This window comes from Perognathus longimembris, chromosome 28, assembly GCF_023159225.1.
Source record: "Perognathus longimembris pacificus isolate PPM17 chromosome 28, ASM2315922v1, whole genome shotgun sequence".
NCBI classification, from domain to species: domain Eukaryota; kingdom Metazoa; phylum Chordata; class Mammalia; order Rodentia; family Heteromyidae; genus Perognathus; species Perognathus longimembris.
The window spans coordinates 76,709,861-76,728,778 of NC_063188.1; the positions used below are offsets into that span (position 1 = coordinate 76,709,861).

The 18,918-nt window shown below is 37.6% G+C and overlaps 1 protein-coding gene and 1 pseudogene across 1 annotated transcript in view; one reads left to right on the forward strand and one right to left on the reverse strand.

The window, feature by feature from the left end:
• Ccnb3 (cyclin B3) overlaps positions 1-15,766 on the reverse strand; it is a 35,686-nt gene extending 19,920 nt beyond the window's left edge. The window contains exons 1-4 of the mRNA XM_048336774.1: positions 15,612-15,766; positions 13,351-13,434; positions 11,796-11,914; positions 601-3,172 (exon numbers count right to left, since the gene is read on the reverse strand). Coding sequence (XP_048192731.1) covers positions 601-3,172; positions 11,796-11,914; positions 13,351-13,434; positions 15,612-15,707 — 2,871 coding nt within the window. The 5' untranslated portion in view covers positions 15,708-15,766. The remainder of the gene's footprint in view (positions 1-600; positions 3,173-11,795; positions 11,915-13,350; positions 13,435-15,611) is intronic.
• Positions 8,874-8,985, forward strand: LOC125344421 (annotated as a pseudogene).
• Positions 15,767-18,918: the final 3,152 nt, after the last annotated feature.

The following is an 18,918-nucleotide window of genomic DNA, read 5'->3' on the forward strand; positions in this document are numbered from 1 at the left end:
CATGATCTTCTAATCTCTAAGTAGCTAGAATTCCATGTTTGAGCTACCATGCCCAACAACTTTGCCCATCTTTGACAGAATCCCACTCCAATGCTGATAAAATTACAAAGATATAATATCCCAAATGAAATAGCATTATCACTGCTGCAAAATACAAGTATGCAGGACAATATTCTAGATCCTTACAGGTATAAACTCTTCATGATTGCTTTAGGTTTATGACTACACCAATCAAAAAGTCATGATATTCTACAAGGCCAGCTTGCTATAAGAGAAGAATGCCAAAGAGGCTGGCAAATGTATCCCATATTGTAGGCTAATCTTAGGATATGAAAGATGAGATGATTCTGTATTATCTTATTAAATAAAACTAGAAGTAACCCCCCAAATTATTATCCTCTCATTAGATGAAAGGATCTCTTTTAACTTAATATATGCAGCTCAAATGCAAAAACCAAAGCAGCTCAGTGATAGAGCATGTATTTTGCATGCACAAGGCCCTGAATTCAACATTCAGCACCAAAACCAATTTCTCTGCTAATGGCTACCTCCAAGAACACAAAAAAACACTTCATCTAATTTAAGAAGAGAGATAATTACCTTCTGCCATGTTTGCTTGTTCTGTGAATTCAATTCACAGGCACTAGTGCTGCCAGTGGTGCTTGGCTTAGCTGCATCAGACATGCAAACAGTGTCTGGTATGCTTGCTTTAGATGAAAAGTCATTGTTGGATGCACATGAGCTGCTCTCAACTTCAGGGATCAATTCTTGGAAAACAGTGTTCTCTTCATGTGTGGAATTATTTTCCACAGCCAGTGGCTGCTTAAGGGATGACTGTTTCTGAGAGGCCAATTTTTTACTCATGACTAACGCCTCCTGAAATAAAACTCTCTTATCACTGACAGAGTTCTCAAAGACTAAAGGATTTTTGAAGATGTCTTCATTCTCAAGAATGGGCTTCTTATCTAAGGCTAAGGGCTCTTCTAGGGGAGCCTCCTTTTCATTGTTGGATTTGTCTTCTAAGGTCAAAGGTTTCTTGAGTTGAGCCTCTGTGTCAGTAATGTGTTCCATAACAGCATGCTTCATAATAGCAGAATGCTTCCTCAGAATTAATGGTTTCTGTAATAAGGGCTTCTTCTCAGTGCTGGTCTTCTGTAAGGAACAGGGTTTCATCTGGGTAGCCAGATTCTCAATGCTAGCAGAGATACTCAAGTCCAGTGGTTCATTAAGGGACTCATCATCAATGTTCTCACACAAAGCCAACTGCTTCTTTAAGATTTGCTCTTGAAAAGTGGGCTTATTTAAAGATAACTGCCCCTCTAGGCTTATTGGTGCTTGAGCAGAAGGCATGTTCTTCCAGAGTAAAAGCTTATTTAAAAGTAAATCATCTTCAATGGTAGGACTCTCCTGAAAATCCAGCTGCTTTTTCAGAAAGTCATTGTTTGCATCAATCTTTTCTTGAAAGTTGAATGCCTTCAGAAAACAAGACTCTTCTTTATCAGGCTTATCACTGAAAGAAAATGGTTCCTGAACAAAATGTTTTTCAATTATAGGATTCTCCAGAAAAACCATGGGTTTCTTACCATGTGATTCTTCTTCAGTGGTGGTCTTCGGTAATGGTGATGGTTTCTTTGAGAGAGACATGCCCTGTAGAGTGGTATTCTTTTTAAGTGCAACTGAATCCTGGAAGAGGACCTCCTCTTTAATTTTAGGCTTCTTCTTAAGTGGTGACTTCATAAAAAAGGAATGAATTTCTTCAGCAATCTCCTCTTTCCATTCTGACAGTCCTTGACAGGAGTGCATATTCTGAGTGGTACACATTTTATTCTTTAAAGGCATGGCTTCTTCTTTAAAGGAAAACGGCTCCTGAGTACATGAATTCTCTCCAAATGTGGTAGTCGGCAATAATATTGGTTTCATGTAGGACACTATATCTTGAGTGGAGGGTTGTGGTTTCTTAAAAGGTACAGGCTTCTTGGTGGGGGTGGCCTCCTCCAGCACACACTTCCTGGTCAAATCCAAGGCCTCTTGTTGATATGACTTCTCAGTGGGAAATTTCTGTGGATATAATGTTTTCTCAGCAGTGACTTTATCTTCCAAGTTGTTGTACTTCCCTTGAAATACAAATGACTTCTGAAAAAGGGCGTCCTCAGTGGTAGACTTCCCGAACATTGGCTCCTTAGTGTGTATCTTATCTGCATGGGTGACTTCCTGTATTGCTAGTGGAATATATCCTGGCTTCCTCCAGGTGTTTCGTTTCTTCCTTTTTACAAGTGGTAATGGCATTGTCTGAGTTGTCTTCATGGTAGTATGCTTCTTCTTATAGGTAGTTTGTTTCAGGCAAGTGTTAGATTTTTCACTCAAATTCATTTCTAATGACCATGGTCTCTTCAAGATGCACATCTGCCCTTGATTGGTTTGCTGCTTTTGCAGGAGAGATGGCTTCTGGAACTCTTCAATGGTAAGAGAACTTTCCATCTCCTGAACTACTAATGACTTATTCGAATAGGATCTCTTCCCCTCAATAGTGCTCTTCTCAGTAGTATAGTCCTTCTTTAAAAATAATGGCTCTGTGATGAGGGCTGTCCCATTAGTTGTAGATTTCATCTCAAAAGCTGGTGACACTGTACAGATGGGATACTCTTCTAGGCTCATCTTCTGCAAAGCCAATGGTTTCTGCAAGATGGATCCCTCAGTAATATGCTTCTCTTGCAATGAAGGTGGTTTCCAAAGGAGGTATTGCTCAGTAGGTTCCATAGTGAAGGCTTTCTCTTTAGAAACTGTATTTTGTAATACCAGTGGATTCATTATATCAGCGGCATATGTCGTCTTACTTAAAGGTAATGACTTCTTAGTGGAAAGTGACTCTTCAATTTTAGCCTTCTTCCCCCAAATCATTGGTTCTGTACCAAATTCGTTGTCAGTCTCCTCCTTCAAGGATAGTAACTTCTCTAACAGGAACATCTCTGCATTATTTGTGTACTTCTTTGTTGCCTTCTTAATAAGGGCTGGTTCTTTGATAGCACATTCCTCTTTAAAAAGGAATGAGTTTTTAGCCTCTTCAGTGGGTGGTGTTTCAGACTTGCTGGATATATTCAGACTAAGAGGTTTCTCTATTATGTTTGACACCAAGGTAGTAGAATGTGTCACTGGTACAGCTTCCAACTTACACCTGCAAATGCAACAACATCTTTGTAAGAATAGAGTTTCTAAGTTCTTACCTACCATCACATTCTGTTATTACATTAACTAAAATCATGGAAGGGAAAAGAGATTCAGCCCAAGAGACAGAATAGAGGACAAGAGGGGATTGGGGAGAGGGAGGAACCATGGCACATCAAGTAAGAAATATGCTGCATAGTTTCTATGTCTAGGTCCCAAGAAAGTTCTACAATATTTCTCCTGAAATCTACATCATAATTTCTCACATGTGATTATCATTATCTATATACAAAGGCTTCCATTATAATACGTATCCACAATGTGTGAGTGTCTACTTAAGTATCAGTCTTCTTCACTAGTTGCATTTACTTATCTTTATCAGTATCAGGTATATGGTAAGATGTAGACTGAAATTGAATTATTTGTTTAAAGAGTAATCAGAGAGGCATCCTGGTCACTAACTTTGGTGACATCTAATCACATTCTCTATAGCCTGGACTCTTCAAGAGATGTTTCCCAAAGAAGGAAAACATTAAAATAGAAATGTGTCAAATGCCAGGCTTCATCCTGAAGAATTCCTGCATAACACATCTGAGGCCCTGAGTTCAAAGCCCAATACCATCAAATACACACACACACACACACACACACACACACACACACACACACACACACAATGACTGAGTGTGACCAAATCACTGGAAGACTCTAAATCAGCATGGGAAGAGAATTAAAGGCAACCAAAAATCATCAAGCAGCACTGAATCATATTATTCAAATTACATACATCATCCAAAATTAGTGAGAATACACAGGGGGACGGGGAAGAAAAAATACTCCTTATAAATATATAAATATATCTTATGAATATAAAAATATGAGATTTCTTTTCTTTCTTTGAAATAGTGTCTTGTTATGTAACCCAAAATCAACTTGAACTCATTTTGTATCCCAGACTGACCTTGAACTTCTGGTCCTCCTGCCTCACAGCCTCCTGAATGCCAGAATCATAGGCATGTGCTACAGGGCCCAGCAGTACACTGTTGCTTTTAAGGATGTTTAAAACATTCTGAAATTAATCACAATATGTGAATGAACTGGTTTTGTAGGAACCAGGTCTTGAACCAGCCTCTTCAGGTATACTTTCACCTACCCTTCAGGCATGACTATATTAGCTGGAAGTGAAAATCTGCTCTCATGCCTAGATGGCTGTCTCTCCAACTTTGCTGGGCCTGCAATCCTTCACAAAAACACTGGTGACATGTTTAGCTTTGTCGCCAATGTACTATTTTGTAGGCTTTATTTTTTCCTCCTCCTAACAGGCTTTCATAGGAACGATTCTTTTTTTTTTTTTTTTTTTTTGGCCAGTCCTGGGCCTTGGACTCAGGGCCTGAGCACTGTCCCTGGCTTCCTTTTGCTCAAGGATAGCACTCTGCCACTTGAGCCACAGCGCCACTTCTGGCCGTTTTCTGTATATGTGGTGCCGGGGAATTGAACCCAGGGCCTCATGTATATGAGGCAAGCTCTCTTGCCACTAGGCCATATCCCCAGCCAGGAACGATTCTTTATTATTAAATAATCAGTGCAAAGCATGGGTTAATGTGCAGTACTTCCCTTTTGGACTTGTTCGTTCTTGCTCCTCCCTGCATTATGCATGTGTGCATACAGTATACTCACACTCCACTCGTTTAACTTGCCTTGCTAACTCTCATCTCACCTAGCAGGGTGTAAGATAGCCTCTTTCAACAAATGGTCCTGAGAAAACTGATTATCCACTCACCTTATAAAAAAAATTAGCTGTAAGCCCTGCATTGGTGGCTCACACCTGTAATTCTAGCTAATGAGGAGGCTGAAATATGAAGATCATTGTTCAAAGTCAGCCAGGGACAGAAAGTGAATGTGACTCTTATCTCCAATTAACCACCCAAAATCCAGAAGTAGAGATGTGGCTCAAGTGGTAGAGTACCAACCTTAAATAAAAAAGCAAGTGGTCAGCTCCAAGTGAGTCAAAGAGCTCAAAACTTTAAAGGGTTTTTTTTTCCTAAATTTAAATCTAAAGTTTTTTGTGAAATATTTTTCTGAAGTAAAAATTAAGGGGACTACCCTGGAAATCACAGTCAGAAGTAATTACTTACTAAATAAAGCCCCAACTACCTGAATATAAGAATTGGCAAATGAAAATACATTAAATTAAAAAAATTCTTTACTCCAAGAGAAACAATTGCCAGAACTAAGAGACAACCCACAGAATGGGGTTCAACAGATAAGGGATTAAGAAAGAAAGAAAATAAACAGCAAAAAGGAGGACTGCCATGTGGCTCAAGCTATAAATTATCAGCCTCGCAAGTGGAATGTCTTAAGTTCAAACTCCAGTACTGAAAAAAAATAGTGGTCAGTAGTACTGTTTGCCTAAGATATGCAAGACCCTAGATTACCTCCTTAGCACCAAAAGAATAAATTTTGAATAGCTTTGGCATCATAGAAAAATTGCAAAGATAATAGAATTTCTGTCTACCCAAATAAAAGGTCATCTTTATTTTGCCAAATGTTTTAATAGACTCTCATCTGTTGCAAAGATCTAGAGCTTTGACTGGCTTCAGTTAGAGTGACATATGGAATGTCATTTTAAATGAATTACTCTTCAAAAGAGTAATTTCCTGGGACAAATCAAAGAATGGAGGTGGTAAAAGTGGAATCAGAAATGACCAAGAGAAAGATCTGAGAATAAACAACGAGGGAGAAATGTGGGAGAGTGTAGAAGGTTGTACCCAGCACACTGGCAAATGTATGATTTCTAGGAGTTTGGCCTTTGTGTAATGAAGAAAAATGTATATAAAATAAAGAAATGAAATATCTATTAGATGAGTATAAAGTGACTGAAGATTTCAAATGGAATTTTTATTTATTGATTCATTGCATGATAATAAATTAAATAATTTAGATAGATATATAAAAAGACTCAAATTACTAAAAATTATTCAAGAAGAATAGAATCCAGGTGCTATAGTAGCTCATGCCTGTCAGCTACATACGAGGCTAAGATCTGAAGGATCATGGTTTGAAATCACAGCAGTCAGAAAAGTCCATGAGACTCCATCTCCAATTAACTAGCATAAAAAAGCTGGATTAGAGGTGTGGCTCAAGTGATAGAGTACCAGCTATGACTGAAAAGGCTAAGTAAACCTCAATACAGGAGGAGGAAGAACAGGAGGGAGGAGGAAAATGTGAAATAATCTAAGGGAGAAAGAGGACAAAGAGGAGGAGAGGAAGGAAGAGAGAAGGAGGCAGAGGAGGGAGGAGAAGGAACAACAAGAGGAGGAGGAGGAGAAGGAAGAAGAAGAAAGGAGGAGATGGAGAAAGGGAAGAGGAGGAGGTAGGAAAGAGAGGGGAAATGGAGGTAAGAGGAGAAGGGGGAGGGGGAGAAGGAGAAAGAGGAGAAGGAAGAGGAAAGAAAGGGGAAAAGGGAAGAAGGAAAAGGGGGGAAGTAGAGAAGGAGGAAGAGAAAAGGAGGAGTTGGGAGGGGGAAAGAAAGGGAAGGAAAGGAGGAAAGGGGGAGGGGAGAAGTGGGAGAGAGAAGGAAAAGGAAGAAGAAGCAGGAGGAGGGAGGGAGGGAGGGAGGGAGGGAGGGAGGGAGGGAGGGAGGGAGGGAGGGAGGGAGGGAGGGAGGGAGGGAGGGAAAAAAAGAAATCCAAATAGACCTATAATATATAGAGGGATTCAGTAAACTACCAAGTGCTGGTAGCTCATGCCTGTAATCCTAGTTACTCAGTAAGCTGAGATCTAAAGATCACAGTTCAAAGCCAGCCCAGGCAGGAAAATCTGTGCAACTCTTATTTCTACTTTACAAGAAAAGTAGAAGTGGCACTGTGGCTTAAAGTGGTAGAGTGCTAGCCTTGAGCAAAAAGACCTCAGAGACACCACCAGGCCAAGTTCAAGCCCCACAACCAATAAACCTAATGCTCTTTCATGATAGAAAGCACTCAGAAGTGAGGAATCAAAATAGATACCCATCATCCTCAAGCTGATAAAGAGTATCTCAAAACAAAAACCCAGAAGTTAATATCATTCCTACTGTGACAGAATGATGCCTTAACCCTAAGATCATGAAAAACAAAAGTACAGCCAACTCTAGATATTTCAAACTGAACATAAGGTTCTAGCTAGGGCATTAGACAAAAAAAGTCAAAAAGCATCTCTATAAAAAGTGAAAAAATTAAATTAGCAGGTAACATCTTATCTAGAACATCCTAAGGAATCCACATAAAACTGTGGACTAATAGATAACAGAAATCAGCATGATTCTAAGATACAAGTTCAATTTACAAAAATCAAATTCATTTCGATATACAGACAATCTCAAAATAAAATTGAGAAAATAATTCCATTAACAATAGTATCAAGACAAAATAGATGTTAGAAAAATAGATGACACACATGTAAAATTTAAACTCTGAAAAGTGTACAAAATTTTAAAAGAAATTAAAGATCTTAAGCAACAGAAAGACATCATATGTTCATAGACTGGAAGATGTAGTATAGTTGGAATGTAAATACTTAAGTTGATTTACAGATTCAAGATTATTTCTACCAAAACTTCAACTGATTTATTTGTAGAACTTGGCAAGTTGTTCCAAAATTAATTTCTAACGTGAAATTGAAAGTAACCCAAAACACCCAAACCTATCTTGAAAAAGGACTAGAATCAGTTTGTCAGGTCTTTTCCTATTTCAAAACATACTACGTAAACCAGTGCCAGTGGCTCACACCTACAATCGTAGCTACTTGATTTCAGTTCAAAGCCATGGAGTGGGAGAGTGCATAAGTATCTTATCTCCAATAAACTACCAAAAAAGCCGGAAGTGGAGCTGTGGCTCAAGTGATAGAGCACTAGCCATGAGCCAAAAAAAAAGCTCAGGGAAAATACCCAGACCCAATCCATAGAACCATTTACACACACACATACACACACACACACACACACACACACACACACACACACACATGCACACACACGTATACTGCAAAGCTATACTAACCAAGACAGAACAGTCCTGGCTTAATGATTATGACTTTATTTTTTGCAGTAGGGGAGTTTCAAGGTCACATGCTTGCTATCACTCGTGGCAGAGCAGGCACCCTATCACTTGAGTCACACCTGTAATCCTATGGGCAAAATGATAATGACCTAGAAATAGATGGAAGAAAAATGAGAGTCTAGATATAAACTCTTATATTTACAGTGAATTCATTTTTTACAAGAATGCCAAGGCATTTAATTAAGGAGAAAAAAGTTAAGCCATGTCTTGTATAGGGTGTAGAGGGGAGGCAAGCAAATGCAGAAGGAAAAAGGGAGAATATAGTTAAAAAATTTTATGAGTATGTGTGAAAATAGAACTAGGACACTTAATCAGACTGGTTTGAGATGGGGGTGGGGAAGAGGGAGAACAATGGAGGGAATTATGATCATGACATATTATATACATAAATGAACCATATTAAAATGAAAACTTAAAATAAGGTAAGTAAAATAAACTTCCTTGTATGATTAATTGCCACTAATTTTTAAAAATTAACAAAAAAGGAACAGAAAAAAACAGAAAGAAAAAAAAGACTAATCTTTTCAATGGTGCTAGAAAAATTGGATATCTACATGCAAAACAATGACATTAGACCACTAGCCACCAACAAACAACAAAAATTAACTCAACGTAGGTTTTTATTCAAAAGTCTTTTCTTATAGACAGGTACAAACAGTAAACCCTCTTTTGCAACCCAGAACTCATTGTTGAATATGATATTTTGTTACATGTAAGAAGGAATATGATTCCTACAACAGTTGGCAATGTAGAGGTTTGTTAAGTCACACAGGTTGGCTCTATGAATAAAGTTGATATAAAAGTTCCAAGTTGCTGGGCACCGGTGGCTTATGCCTGTAATCCTAGTTACTCAGGAGGCTGAGATCTGAGGATCATGGTTCCAAGCCAGCCAGTCCAGGCAGAAAGTCCTTGTGAGACTGTTATCTGTAATTAACCACTCAAAAAATTGGAAGTGGAAATGTGGTTCAAAGTGCTAGCCTTGAGCAAAAGAGCTCAGCGCCACTGCCCAGAACTCAAGCCCCAAGAACAAAAACAACAACAACAAAAAAAAACCCTAAGTTGAGCTGACATTTTAAAACTCACAGAGGAGAAAAATATTCATCTTTGTAACTTTGCATCTGACAGTAGTTTCTTAGATATGACATCAAAGATCTAAGCAATAACAAAAAATTAGTGAAATTTAATAAAAATTAAGAATTTGTGTGCTTCAGCAAAATGAAAGGAATCCATGGAATAAATAAAAATGTTTAAAATTCAAGAACTTGTACAGAATATATAAAGAACTCTTCCAACTTAAAATAAAAAGACCAATACATGAGCATTTAATACAAAAGAATTAGAAACAAGTATTAACCATTGTCAGTAATCAAAAAGTAGAAACAACTCAAATATCCATCAACTAATGAATGCATAAATATATGGTAAATAAATATGTAATAAAATACTATTTGGCAATAGAAAGAAATGAAGTACTAACATCTGCTACATTATGAACCTTTAAAAACTCAAACAAACAAAAAGGTATATGTTGCATAATCTTGTCTATATAAAATGCCTATAATAAAGAAATCTTCGTAGAGACAGAAAATATATTGGTGAATGTGTAGAGCAAGGAAGGATGGAGAGATTAAGAGGTGATGACTAAAGTTTTAGAGTTTCTTTGGGGTTAATGAAAAATTCCAGCCAAGCACAGGTGGTTCACACCTATAATCCTAGCTACTCAGGAGGCTGAGGTCTGAGGATGAAGGTTCCAAGCCAGCTTGAGCAGGAAAGTACATGAGACTCCAATTAACCAATAAAAAGCTGGAAGTGGAAATATGGCTCAAATAGAAGAGGACTGGCCTTGAGTATAAAAGCTAAGTAACAATGCCCAGGACTGGACCTGGGTTCAAGTTCCTAGTACCTATGTGGGAGCACACATATGCATGCACCCACACACGCACACACACACACACACACATGCGTGCACACACACAAGAGAATAATATAAACTGTGATTCATGCATAATTAGGAATATATTAAAATCTGTGAGTTGTACATTTTGTACATTTAAAATGTACATTTTTGAAATGTTTTAAAATGTTAAAGCTGTGAATTGCATGGCATATGAATTATATCTCAGTAGATAAGATACAGAATGATTTATGATTATAGTGAGTGCTCAATAAATGGTTAATTTACTAGTTCTAGTACTATCATTACTATCCCTACTAACCCTGACTAAAGGGAAGAATGTAGTATTAGTGAGGGTTTCTCTGGTAAAACTGGAACAGTAAAATAAATTCAAAAGAAAATAATGTAGAGAATTAAGGTCTTACATGTATGCAAACCCCAGGGATTCTATTTCAGCAGGAAACCACTTAAGGATGCATGCTAACCTTCTGGTTTGATTCCTTTCTGTTGGTAATTGGTAGGGTAGCCCGTGGACCTGCAGGTTACTTTTCTGGAGTTTCCAGCCTTTTACATAACTCATTGGAAGCCATACTTACCCTGCTTTAACCATCTATTTAATATATTCAAATGCAAATTGCTTAGTGACTGAAAAAGTAATTCCTATTAGAATAAGGAAAGAATATATAAAGGTTTAATTCCAGTTTCTAATTCTTCCAGTAAAAGTTTTCCTAAGGGTAAATTATTTTTCCAATCCTAGATGAAAATACTCAACAGTACTTGCAGAACTTTTTTTTTCTAATTTTTTAATTAATTTTTTTCTAATTTTTTTATTATTAATTGAACATAAAATTTTTTTACAAGGTGTTGTACAAAGAGGGTGCAGTGTACTTGCAGAACTTTGTGAACAGTTGCCTGTAAAGAAGACACATGTTTCTAGCTCATGGGGACAGTAAATTCTCTCCAGTAACAAGGAGTAAAGCTCCCTTAAATCTTCTCACGGTGTAAACAGACTCATACTATCAGTCAGCTGCCGGGTTTGTGAAAAGTTAAGCTACTTCCACACTGCCATGCACAAATCAACTCAAACAGGGACTGAATTACTAAACAAGAAAAAAGTTGTTCTTAATGCCAACAGTTCTTCCAATATGCACACATAACCATGGAAGAAGAGAAGAGGAAAAAGGAAGAGAGAGAGCTTTGTAACTACACTTTAACCACAAACATAGGCCCATCTCAGCACCTAGGGTTACTAAGGCTAAGAATAAATATGTGGCAGGAGTCTAATGGTGAAACTCCTCTGAACAGCTAAAGAACTGTTTAACAAACTGAATACCAGGAAGCTGAAACATGTTCTACATGGGGACAGGTCAAGGGGAGGCACACAAATGGAGGGAGGAAGAGTAAACAAATGCCGTCATTATATTCAATGTAAATTTTGCAAAAACTGAACTTGAAAGTGAGAACTGGACAGGGAAAATGGGAGAGAACAATAAGAGGGGTGACATTGATCAAGATGCACTATATTTATATAGTAACTTGTAAAACTGAAACCCCTTTGTTCAACTATTTAACAAATTAACAACAAAGAACAAATATATTCTTAACGGGGACCAAATGGTGCCATCTGAGTCCCTCTTACTCACCATTTTCTTTTTCTCCCCTTGTTTTTTGCTACCCCAAGAGCATATGTGTTCTTAGAACCGTATTTTACAAACTCCTTACTGGCTTTTTTCTTTAACTGAACAGATTGATTTTGAGTAGCCTAGAAAAAAAGTGAAGAGATTGAGGCAAGAAAATAAGTGGTTCTTGCAAGAAAGCTGTAACCCACATCTCCATGCTCAAAAGCTTATTTGGGTGTTTCTGAGAGTGACAATCCAAATACTTCACAACCAATTAATAACCAGTAAAGTAAGGACTGGCATATATTAGCTAAACAGCAGCTCTAAGTGTTTCCAGGGAATGTAGTTCTGATCTCTATGCCAGGCAACTGGCTGGCAATTTGAAAAGATGTTCTGATAACAACACATTCCACTTTGACTTGATAAGATATTCAGGGGAGGGGTGCAGAAGGCTATTGCTATCTGAATATACCAAAGCTTTTCAAGGTAGAACTCTAATACAATTCTACCTATGATAAAACTCTTCCATCTCAGTAGCATTTATTTAACATGAGACTTTCAGGAATTCTACCACAGACTCTAATCCTCACTCATGTTAAGTAGTAAGAGAAATTATGGAACTGTGAATAATGTTACCACAAACACATTTAAAAGTTATGCCTTTAAATGAAACAAATGGACCTAACTACATTTCAAATAAATACTATAATCACAATAAAGGCAAAAAAAAAAACAACAAAAAATCCAAGTAACTTTTAAACATAATATTTGACCATATCACTTCAATCAGGATAGATTTGCAGAGAGTGGATATAAAAGTAAACCTAGAACTACTTTTGTTAGGTTTGTTTAGGATACAAGAACAGATATGGTAATTTTGAAACTGTTAGTTGTATTACAGCACTGAGTAAATGTGTTGATGTTCTTGGGAATCCAAGTTCTTTCTTGATGGAATTGAAGGAATATATAAATATGAAGTAGGAAATATAAGAAAGAATCTTTAGATCTAGAGCTGTGGAATTCACAAATTCTTCAATAGGTATGTGTGTGTACGTATGTGTTATCTCTGTATATAGATAGGTAGACAGATGATAGATGTAAATGTGGACTTAAGTACACATATGTGTATTTTCACTCTCAGTACTGATATTTAATGTCTGGGAAACCGAGGTACTGACTGAGATCAGTCCTACACAATTAAAAAAACATATCTATCTTGCCCATTTGAGACAATAGCTTGAACTGATAAACATAGCCCTACACTACAATGATTCCACCAAAATACTTACCTCTAAAGCTGAGCCACATCTGGAATTTAGCTAAATAAAATGTTTCATAGTTTTCATAGTGATCAACAATTTCTTAACTGTTGATCACTCTGCTATCCCCAGAAAACTCCACCAACTGACCCAAATGACATAAGCCAGAGGAAGAGCGCCTATAGTTTCTGAAATCAGACCACTGAATACAAATAAATTCTGCTCTCAACAATCCAGAGAGGATCAGAGTATAGAAAACTAGGAAGATCCCTCAAGGATCTATTCAAAACCATAGCAAATAATTAACTTAGCATACTCACGTTAGTGAGATCATCAAAAGCTGATCTCTTTTTTATTGTCCTCTGAGGTGAAGAAGACATTTTTGCTTGGTAATTCTCTTCCCTCTGAAAAAGTAAAAGTTATAAATGAATAAATTCAATTGTAAATAGCCATTTCAGAAATTTCTGGTCATGTTCAGGGCTTGAAGAAATGACACAATCTCCAAGTAACAGGATACATATAATAAACTCCATAAGCTACAACAAAATGATAGTTTAGCACTCAGGGTTCTTATAGAGACCCCAAAGGAGACAGACACTGATGATGGAGATAAGATAACAGCGGAGAATGTAGAGAGAAAGGGTAGGCAAATGCAGTCATAATATTCAATGTACATATGTGAAAATGGAACTGAGTAACTTAAAGGGATGGGCTGGGTTGAGATCAATAGCAGGGAGAATGATGAAAGGGGTGACACTGATCAACATCCATTATACTCATAAACTGACATGCTGAATTGAATCTCCTTTGTACAACTACTTTAAAATAACTTTAAAGGAGAATAAGACAAGATGACCTTCACTATAATTCTCAGAAGGGACAAAATAGCTTAATGAAGCCAATTTTTCCCTTCCTCCTTTCATGTTTATGGTTAGGTTATCTTAAGCAAGATTAATCATTATCACCACAGTAAGTCATTAGTAAATCAATTCGATAATTTAACAAATATTTAAGGGTTTCTTACATTAAAGTAGCTGATTTGAGACATTTCCAATAAGGACAATAGTGTCAAACCTAGATAGGATTCCAGAGTCAGCTGTTAACTAATTGTTGATCACAGACAAGTCACTTAAACTCTGAGCCACAATTTTCACATCAATAAAATTGAAATTTCCAGTGTACCTAAGGATTAATACGCAATACTCTTCAGGGGTTTTGAACTCAGGAGGCTTAAGCTCACTTGGCATTTTTTATGTTGGTTGGTACTATACCATTTGAGCAATGCCTCTAGCCCAGATTTCTGCTGGTTAATTGTAGATGTCTCTCAGACATTTTCTGCCCAGGTTGGCATCAAAAAGTGGCAAAAGCCTGCTTAGCAAGCCCAAGGCCTCAAGTTCAAACCCCATTACTACCAAAAAATAAGTCTGTATAAACTGTAAATGAAGTCAGGTGCTGGTGGCTCATGCCTGTGATCCTAGCTACTCAGGAGGCTGAAATCTGAGGATAGTGGTTCAAAGCCAGCTGGGGCAGGAAAGTCAGTGAGACACTCATCTCCAACTAACCACCAAAAAACCAAAAGAGGCGCTGTGGCTCACAGTGGTAGAGCACTAGACTTGAGCCAAAAAAACTCACTGACAGTGACCAGGCCCTGAGTTCAAGCTCCATGACTGAAAAACAAACAAACAGTAAATGGGAAGAAATGGGTTGGTTTGGGGGTGTGCAGTACCAGGATTTGAATTCAGGCCTCACCCTTGCTAGACAAATGATTTACCATTCAACCCATATCCCTAAGCCTCAGAAATAGTTATTTTAAAAAGTATATAATCTGATTATAAACCTCATGGGAAAAAATGAACCCTCCATGAAGATCATTTTAGTAAAACAAAAGCCAAAGTGATTAAAATGTTTATCTTCACTGAGAGAAAACCAATCACAAGATCAGCTGTAGAATTTTCTACTTGCAGAGTCAGATGGGCACTCAAGAAGTTCTAGACTAAAGCATTTTGGATTTTGGATTTTTCAAATTAGGGATGTACAACAACCTGCATTTCCAAAATAATATATTTGCGGTTATAATCTTCACATTTGCCACAAAATGTACTACAGCCTCCTGGCAAGATGCTTAGAGCTTCTCAGAGAAACTACATAGACATAATATTAATGAGAATGAGTACTGTTTTGTTTTTTATGGGAAGAATTCACTTTCCTTTTTTTCTGGTGCTAGGGATAGATCCCAGGGCTTTGTACATGCTAGCAGCTATCTGAGACACCTGAGAGAAAAGTTCTTTAAAATCTCATCTTAACCAATAAAGTTGGGCACGGTAGTACATATTTGTTATCCCAGCTATACAGAAAGCCTAAACAGGAAGATTACAATCCTGGTCAACCTGAGCATAAAAGGCAAAAAGGGCTAGGGCTTAACACAAGCAGTTCAGAACTTGCCTAGAAAGTGTTGGGCCCTGACTTCATACTCCAGTATTTAAAAAGAAAAAGAAAGATTCAGTGATGAGAATAGGAATTCATAGGTAGTCGAACATAGAAGGAAACTGCATGAGACATAGAGAAGACAGCTTGCTCTAACCTTTTTAGATTGGTCATGGTCACTGGGCATAATTTTGCTGAACTGAATGTTCTCAGTCTCTGGTTTGGAAGTTTGGGGTGATAATGGCAGTGGCATCTCCTCGAGATTCAGTAGTGTCTTGTCCAAGGCAGGGCTGCAATCAGAAAGGAATGTTTTAAAACACCATTTACCACAAACAAGACAGAAACACTTGACCAAACTCAATCTCTCTGCAGCATTCCTAGGAGAAATACATATTGAAGTTGAGTAGATCTGGGTTCAAGTCTTGATTCTGTCACAATTAAACTTGAGCAAATGATTTCAACTCTCCTGACTTCAACCACCTGGTAGAGTTAATGACTTTTAAAAGAAATCGGGTCTTGCCCACTGAAATTATAATTACATTACACCCAACACAAGAGAATGACTGTACACGTATACATGCATAATAACACAATCAATATGCCAGGTTACATTCAATCAGAAGATACTGTCACATAATTCTGGACACCTAGTAGGAATAACATTCAAAAGATAACAACAAAAGAAACTAAATCATCAAAAAATCATCTGTCATAAGAACTTAACTCATTACATCTCTTAAGAGTTAGTTCTACCTTTGGTTATCTCAGTGTGGGACTTCATTTTACATTCTTTTTTTTTTGTTTTTTTTGGCCAGTCCTGGGCCTTGGACTCAGGGCCTGAGCACTGTCCCTGGCTTCTTCCCGCTCAAGGCTAGCACTCTGCCGCTTGAGCCACAGCGCCGCTTCTGGCCGTTTTCTGTATATGTGGTGCTGGGGAATCGAACCTAGGGCCTCGTGTATCCGAGGCAGGCACTCTTGCCACTAGGCTATATCCCCAGCCCCTCATTTTACATTCTTGAAAGTTCCTTTAGTTGGTGAGTCCTCAATAATCACTATATATCTCAAACAAAAATATTATTATAGAAAGTAATCAGTACTTGATACACAAGAGAGCCTTTTCAATCCCACTTATATTCAATTTGACAAAGAATAGGCTTTCCTTAGGAAGACTCTAAAGGTAATACAACAAACTTACCACTATGTAATGCTTATTTTAGGAAAGAGATACAACAAAACAAACATGGATCCTATCATAGAAGTGCTTATATGCAGAGTTATAAAAATAACATACAAACATGAAAAACAATTTAATAAAGGTAGAATACTTGTTGTGGATGCAACTGTTAGTATCTCCCCACCATCAAATTCACATGTTGATATTCTAACCTGTGATGGTATTTGTAGAAGTGGCCATTGGGAGGTGATTAAGTGATAAGGGTAGATCTCTCCTGAATTACTGCCCTTGTAAAAGACTTCAGACAGGGCTGGGGATGTGGGTCAAACAGTAGGAGTTCTCCTATCCCTTTCCACGACTTGAAGATACAAGAAAATGACAGTCGTTTATAAGCCAAGAAGTAGAGTCTCACCAGTTATCAAAGCCATTGGTACCTTGATCTTGGAGTTTCCAGACTGCAACACGAGAAAATAAATATTCAGGGGCTGGGAATATGGCCTAGTGGCAAGAGTGCTTGCCTCGTATACATGAGGCCCTGGGTTCGATTCCTCAGCACCACATATACAGAAAATGGCCAGAAGTGGCGCTGTGGCTCAAGTGGCAGAGTGCTAGCCTTGAGCAAAAAAGAAGCCAGGGACAGTGCTCAGGCCCTGAGTTCACAGCCTAGGACTGGCAAAAATAAATAAATAAATATTTATTTATTGTTTAAGCCATCCAGTCTGTAGCCACTTAATCATAGCGGCCTGAATTAAAACAGTAATGAAAAGTCAGGGTTGGATGATAGTTTCACAGAAGAAGTTAATATTCAATCTGGACCTAAATGACAAAAAAGCTTTCAGGTAAAGAAAGGCCCAAACTGGGAGAGAGCAAAGGAAGGGGTGACATTGCCAATAAAGAAATGCACTCATTACCTGACTTGAGAAATAGTAACAATTGATAAGAAATGTACTCATTGCCTTATGTAAGAAAGTGTAACCCCTCTGGACCATGACTTTGACAACAAATAAATAATTTTTTAAAAAGAAATAGTAACCCTTCTGCACATCACCTTATAATGACAATAAAAATAATTTGTTATTTTGTCAAATATTTATAAAACAGAAGTATGTGTACATATGTCCATTTCTGCTATCATCAGCACTTCAATTGGATATGTTACAGCATTAATGTTTGTATTAATTTCAAGACGAAAACATAGTAACAGTAATACAATGTTAACAAGTTTACTAAAAGCAAATAAAAACATTTAATTTTGAACCAAAAAAAGGCCAAGCCTAGAGAAAGAGGAGAGGTATGAATATACAGAGATTAGGAACATCCCAGTTGTCCAGAATATGGACCATAAGGAAGTGTTCTGAAAGCAGTTAAAATAGAGTTGAAATGTTAGACCAATACAAGGCTGCTTAGAAAGGGGAGAAGAAGAGACTGTAGCTTGAGAAAAAAGATTACGAGAGGAAAAAGGATAATTTGGTATTGTTTTGTATGAAGATGTCTTAAACATGTTATAGAGTGAGGAAAGGGCTGTATACATATGTGCCCTCACAATTATTATTTGTTGAATCTCATGACAAAACTGTGAGGGAGGCCAGGTACAATGTTGTCCATTTTACAGTCCTAGATAAGTAAAGTGATTTACTACCTAAAACAAACTATTAAGTATCACAAATCACCAATCTCTTTGCAAATCACTCTGAGTGTCTCAGATCACAGTAAACAACAAAGAAAAAGGTGCCAGGGGCTGGTGATTCATGCCTGTAATCCCAGCTACTCGGGATGTTAAGGTCTAAGGATGACAGTTCGAAGCTAGCCTGAACAGCAAAGTCCATTAGGCTCTTATCGCTTGTCAAACACCAAAAAAGCTGCAAATGGAGCTGTGGCTCAAGTGGTAGAGTGCTAGCCTTGAGCAAAAGAGCTCAGAGACAGCACCCAGGACTGGCACATGAGAGAGAGAGAGAGAGAGAGAGAGAGAGAGAGAGAGAGAGAGAGAGAGAGAGAGAGAGAGAGAGAGAGAGAGAGAGAGAGGAGAGGCAGGCTATAGTATGAATAGATAAAATGGGCATACATTTTAGAATCTGAGGAATTACACTTCTAAATCATCTTAACTCTTTGAACCTCAATTTCCTCATTTGCAAAATAGTTTTTGCACCAGTTTTACATGAGTCAGTCATACAGCTCAAGTATAAATTTATGCACCAACCAAACATTGTAGACACTCAGTAAATGATATACCCTACCTTTTTCTTCCCTCAAATCTAAATCTATTTTACATCTCATCCTTCAAAATTCAGTC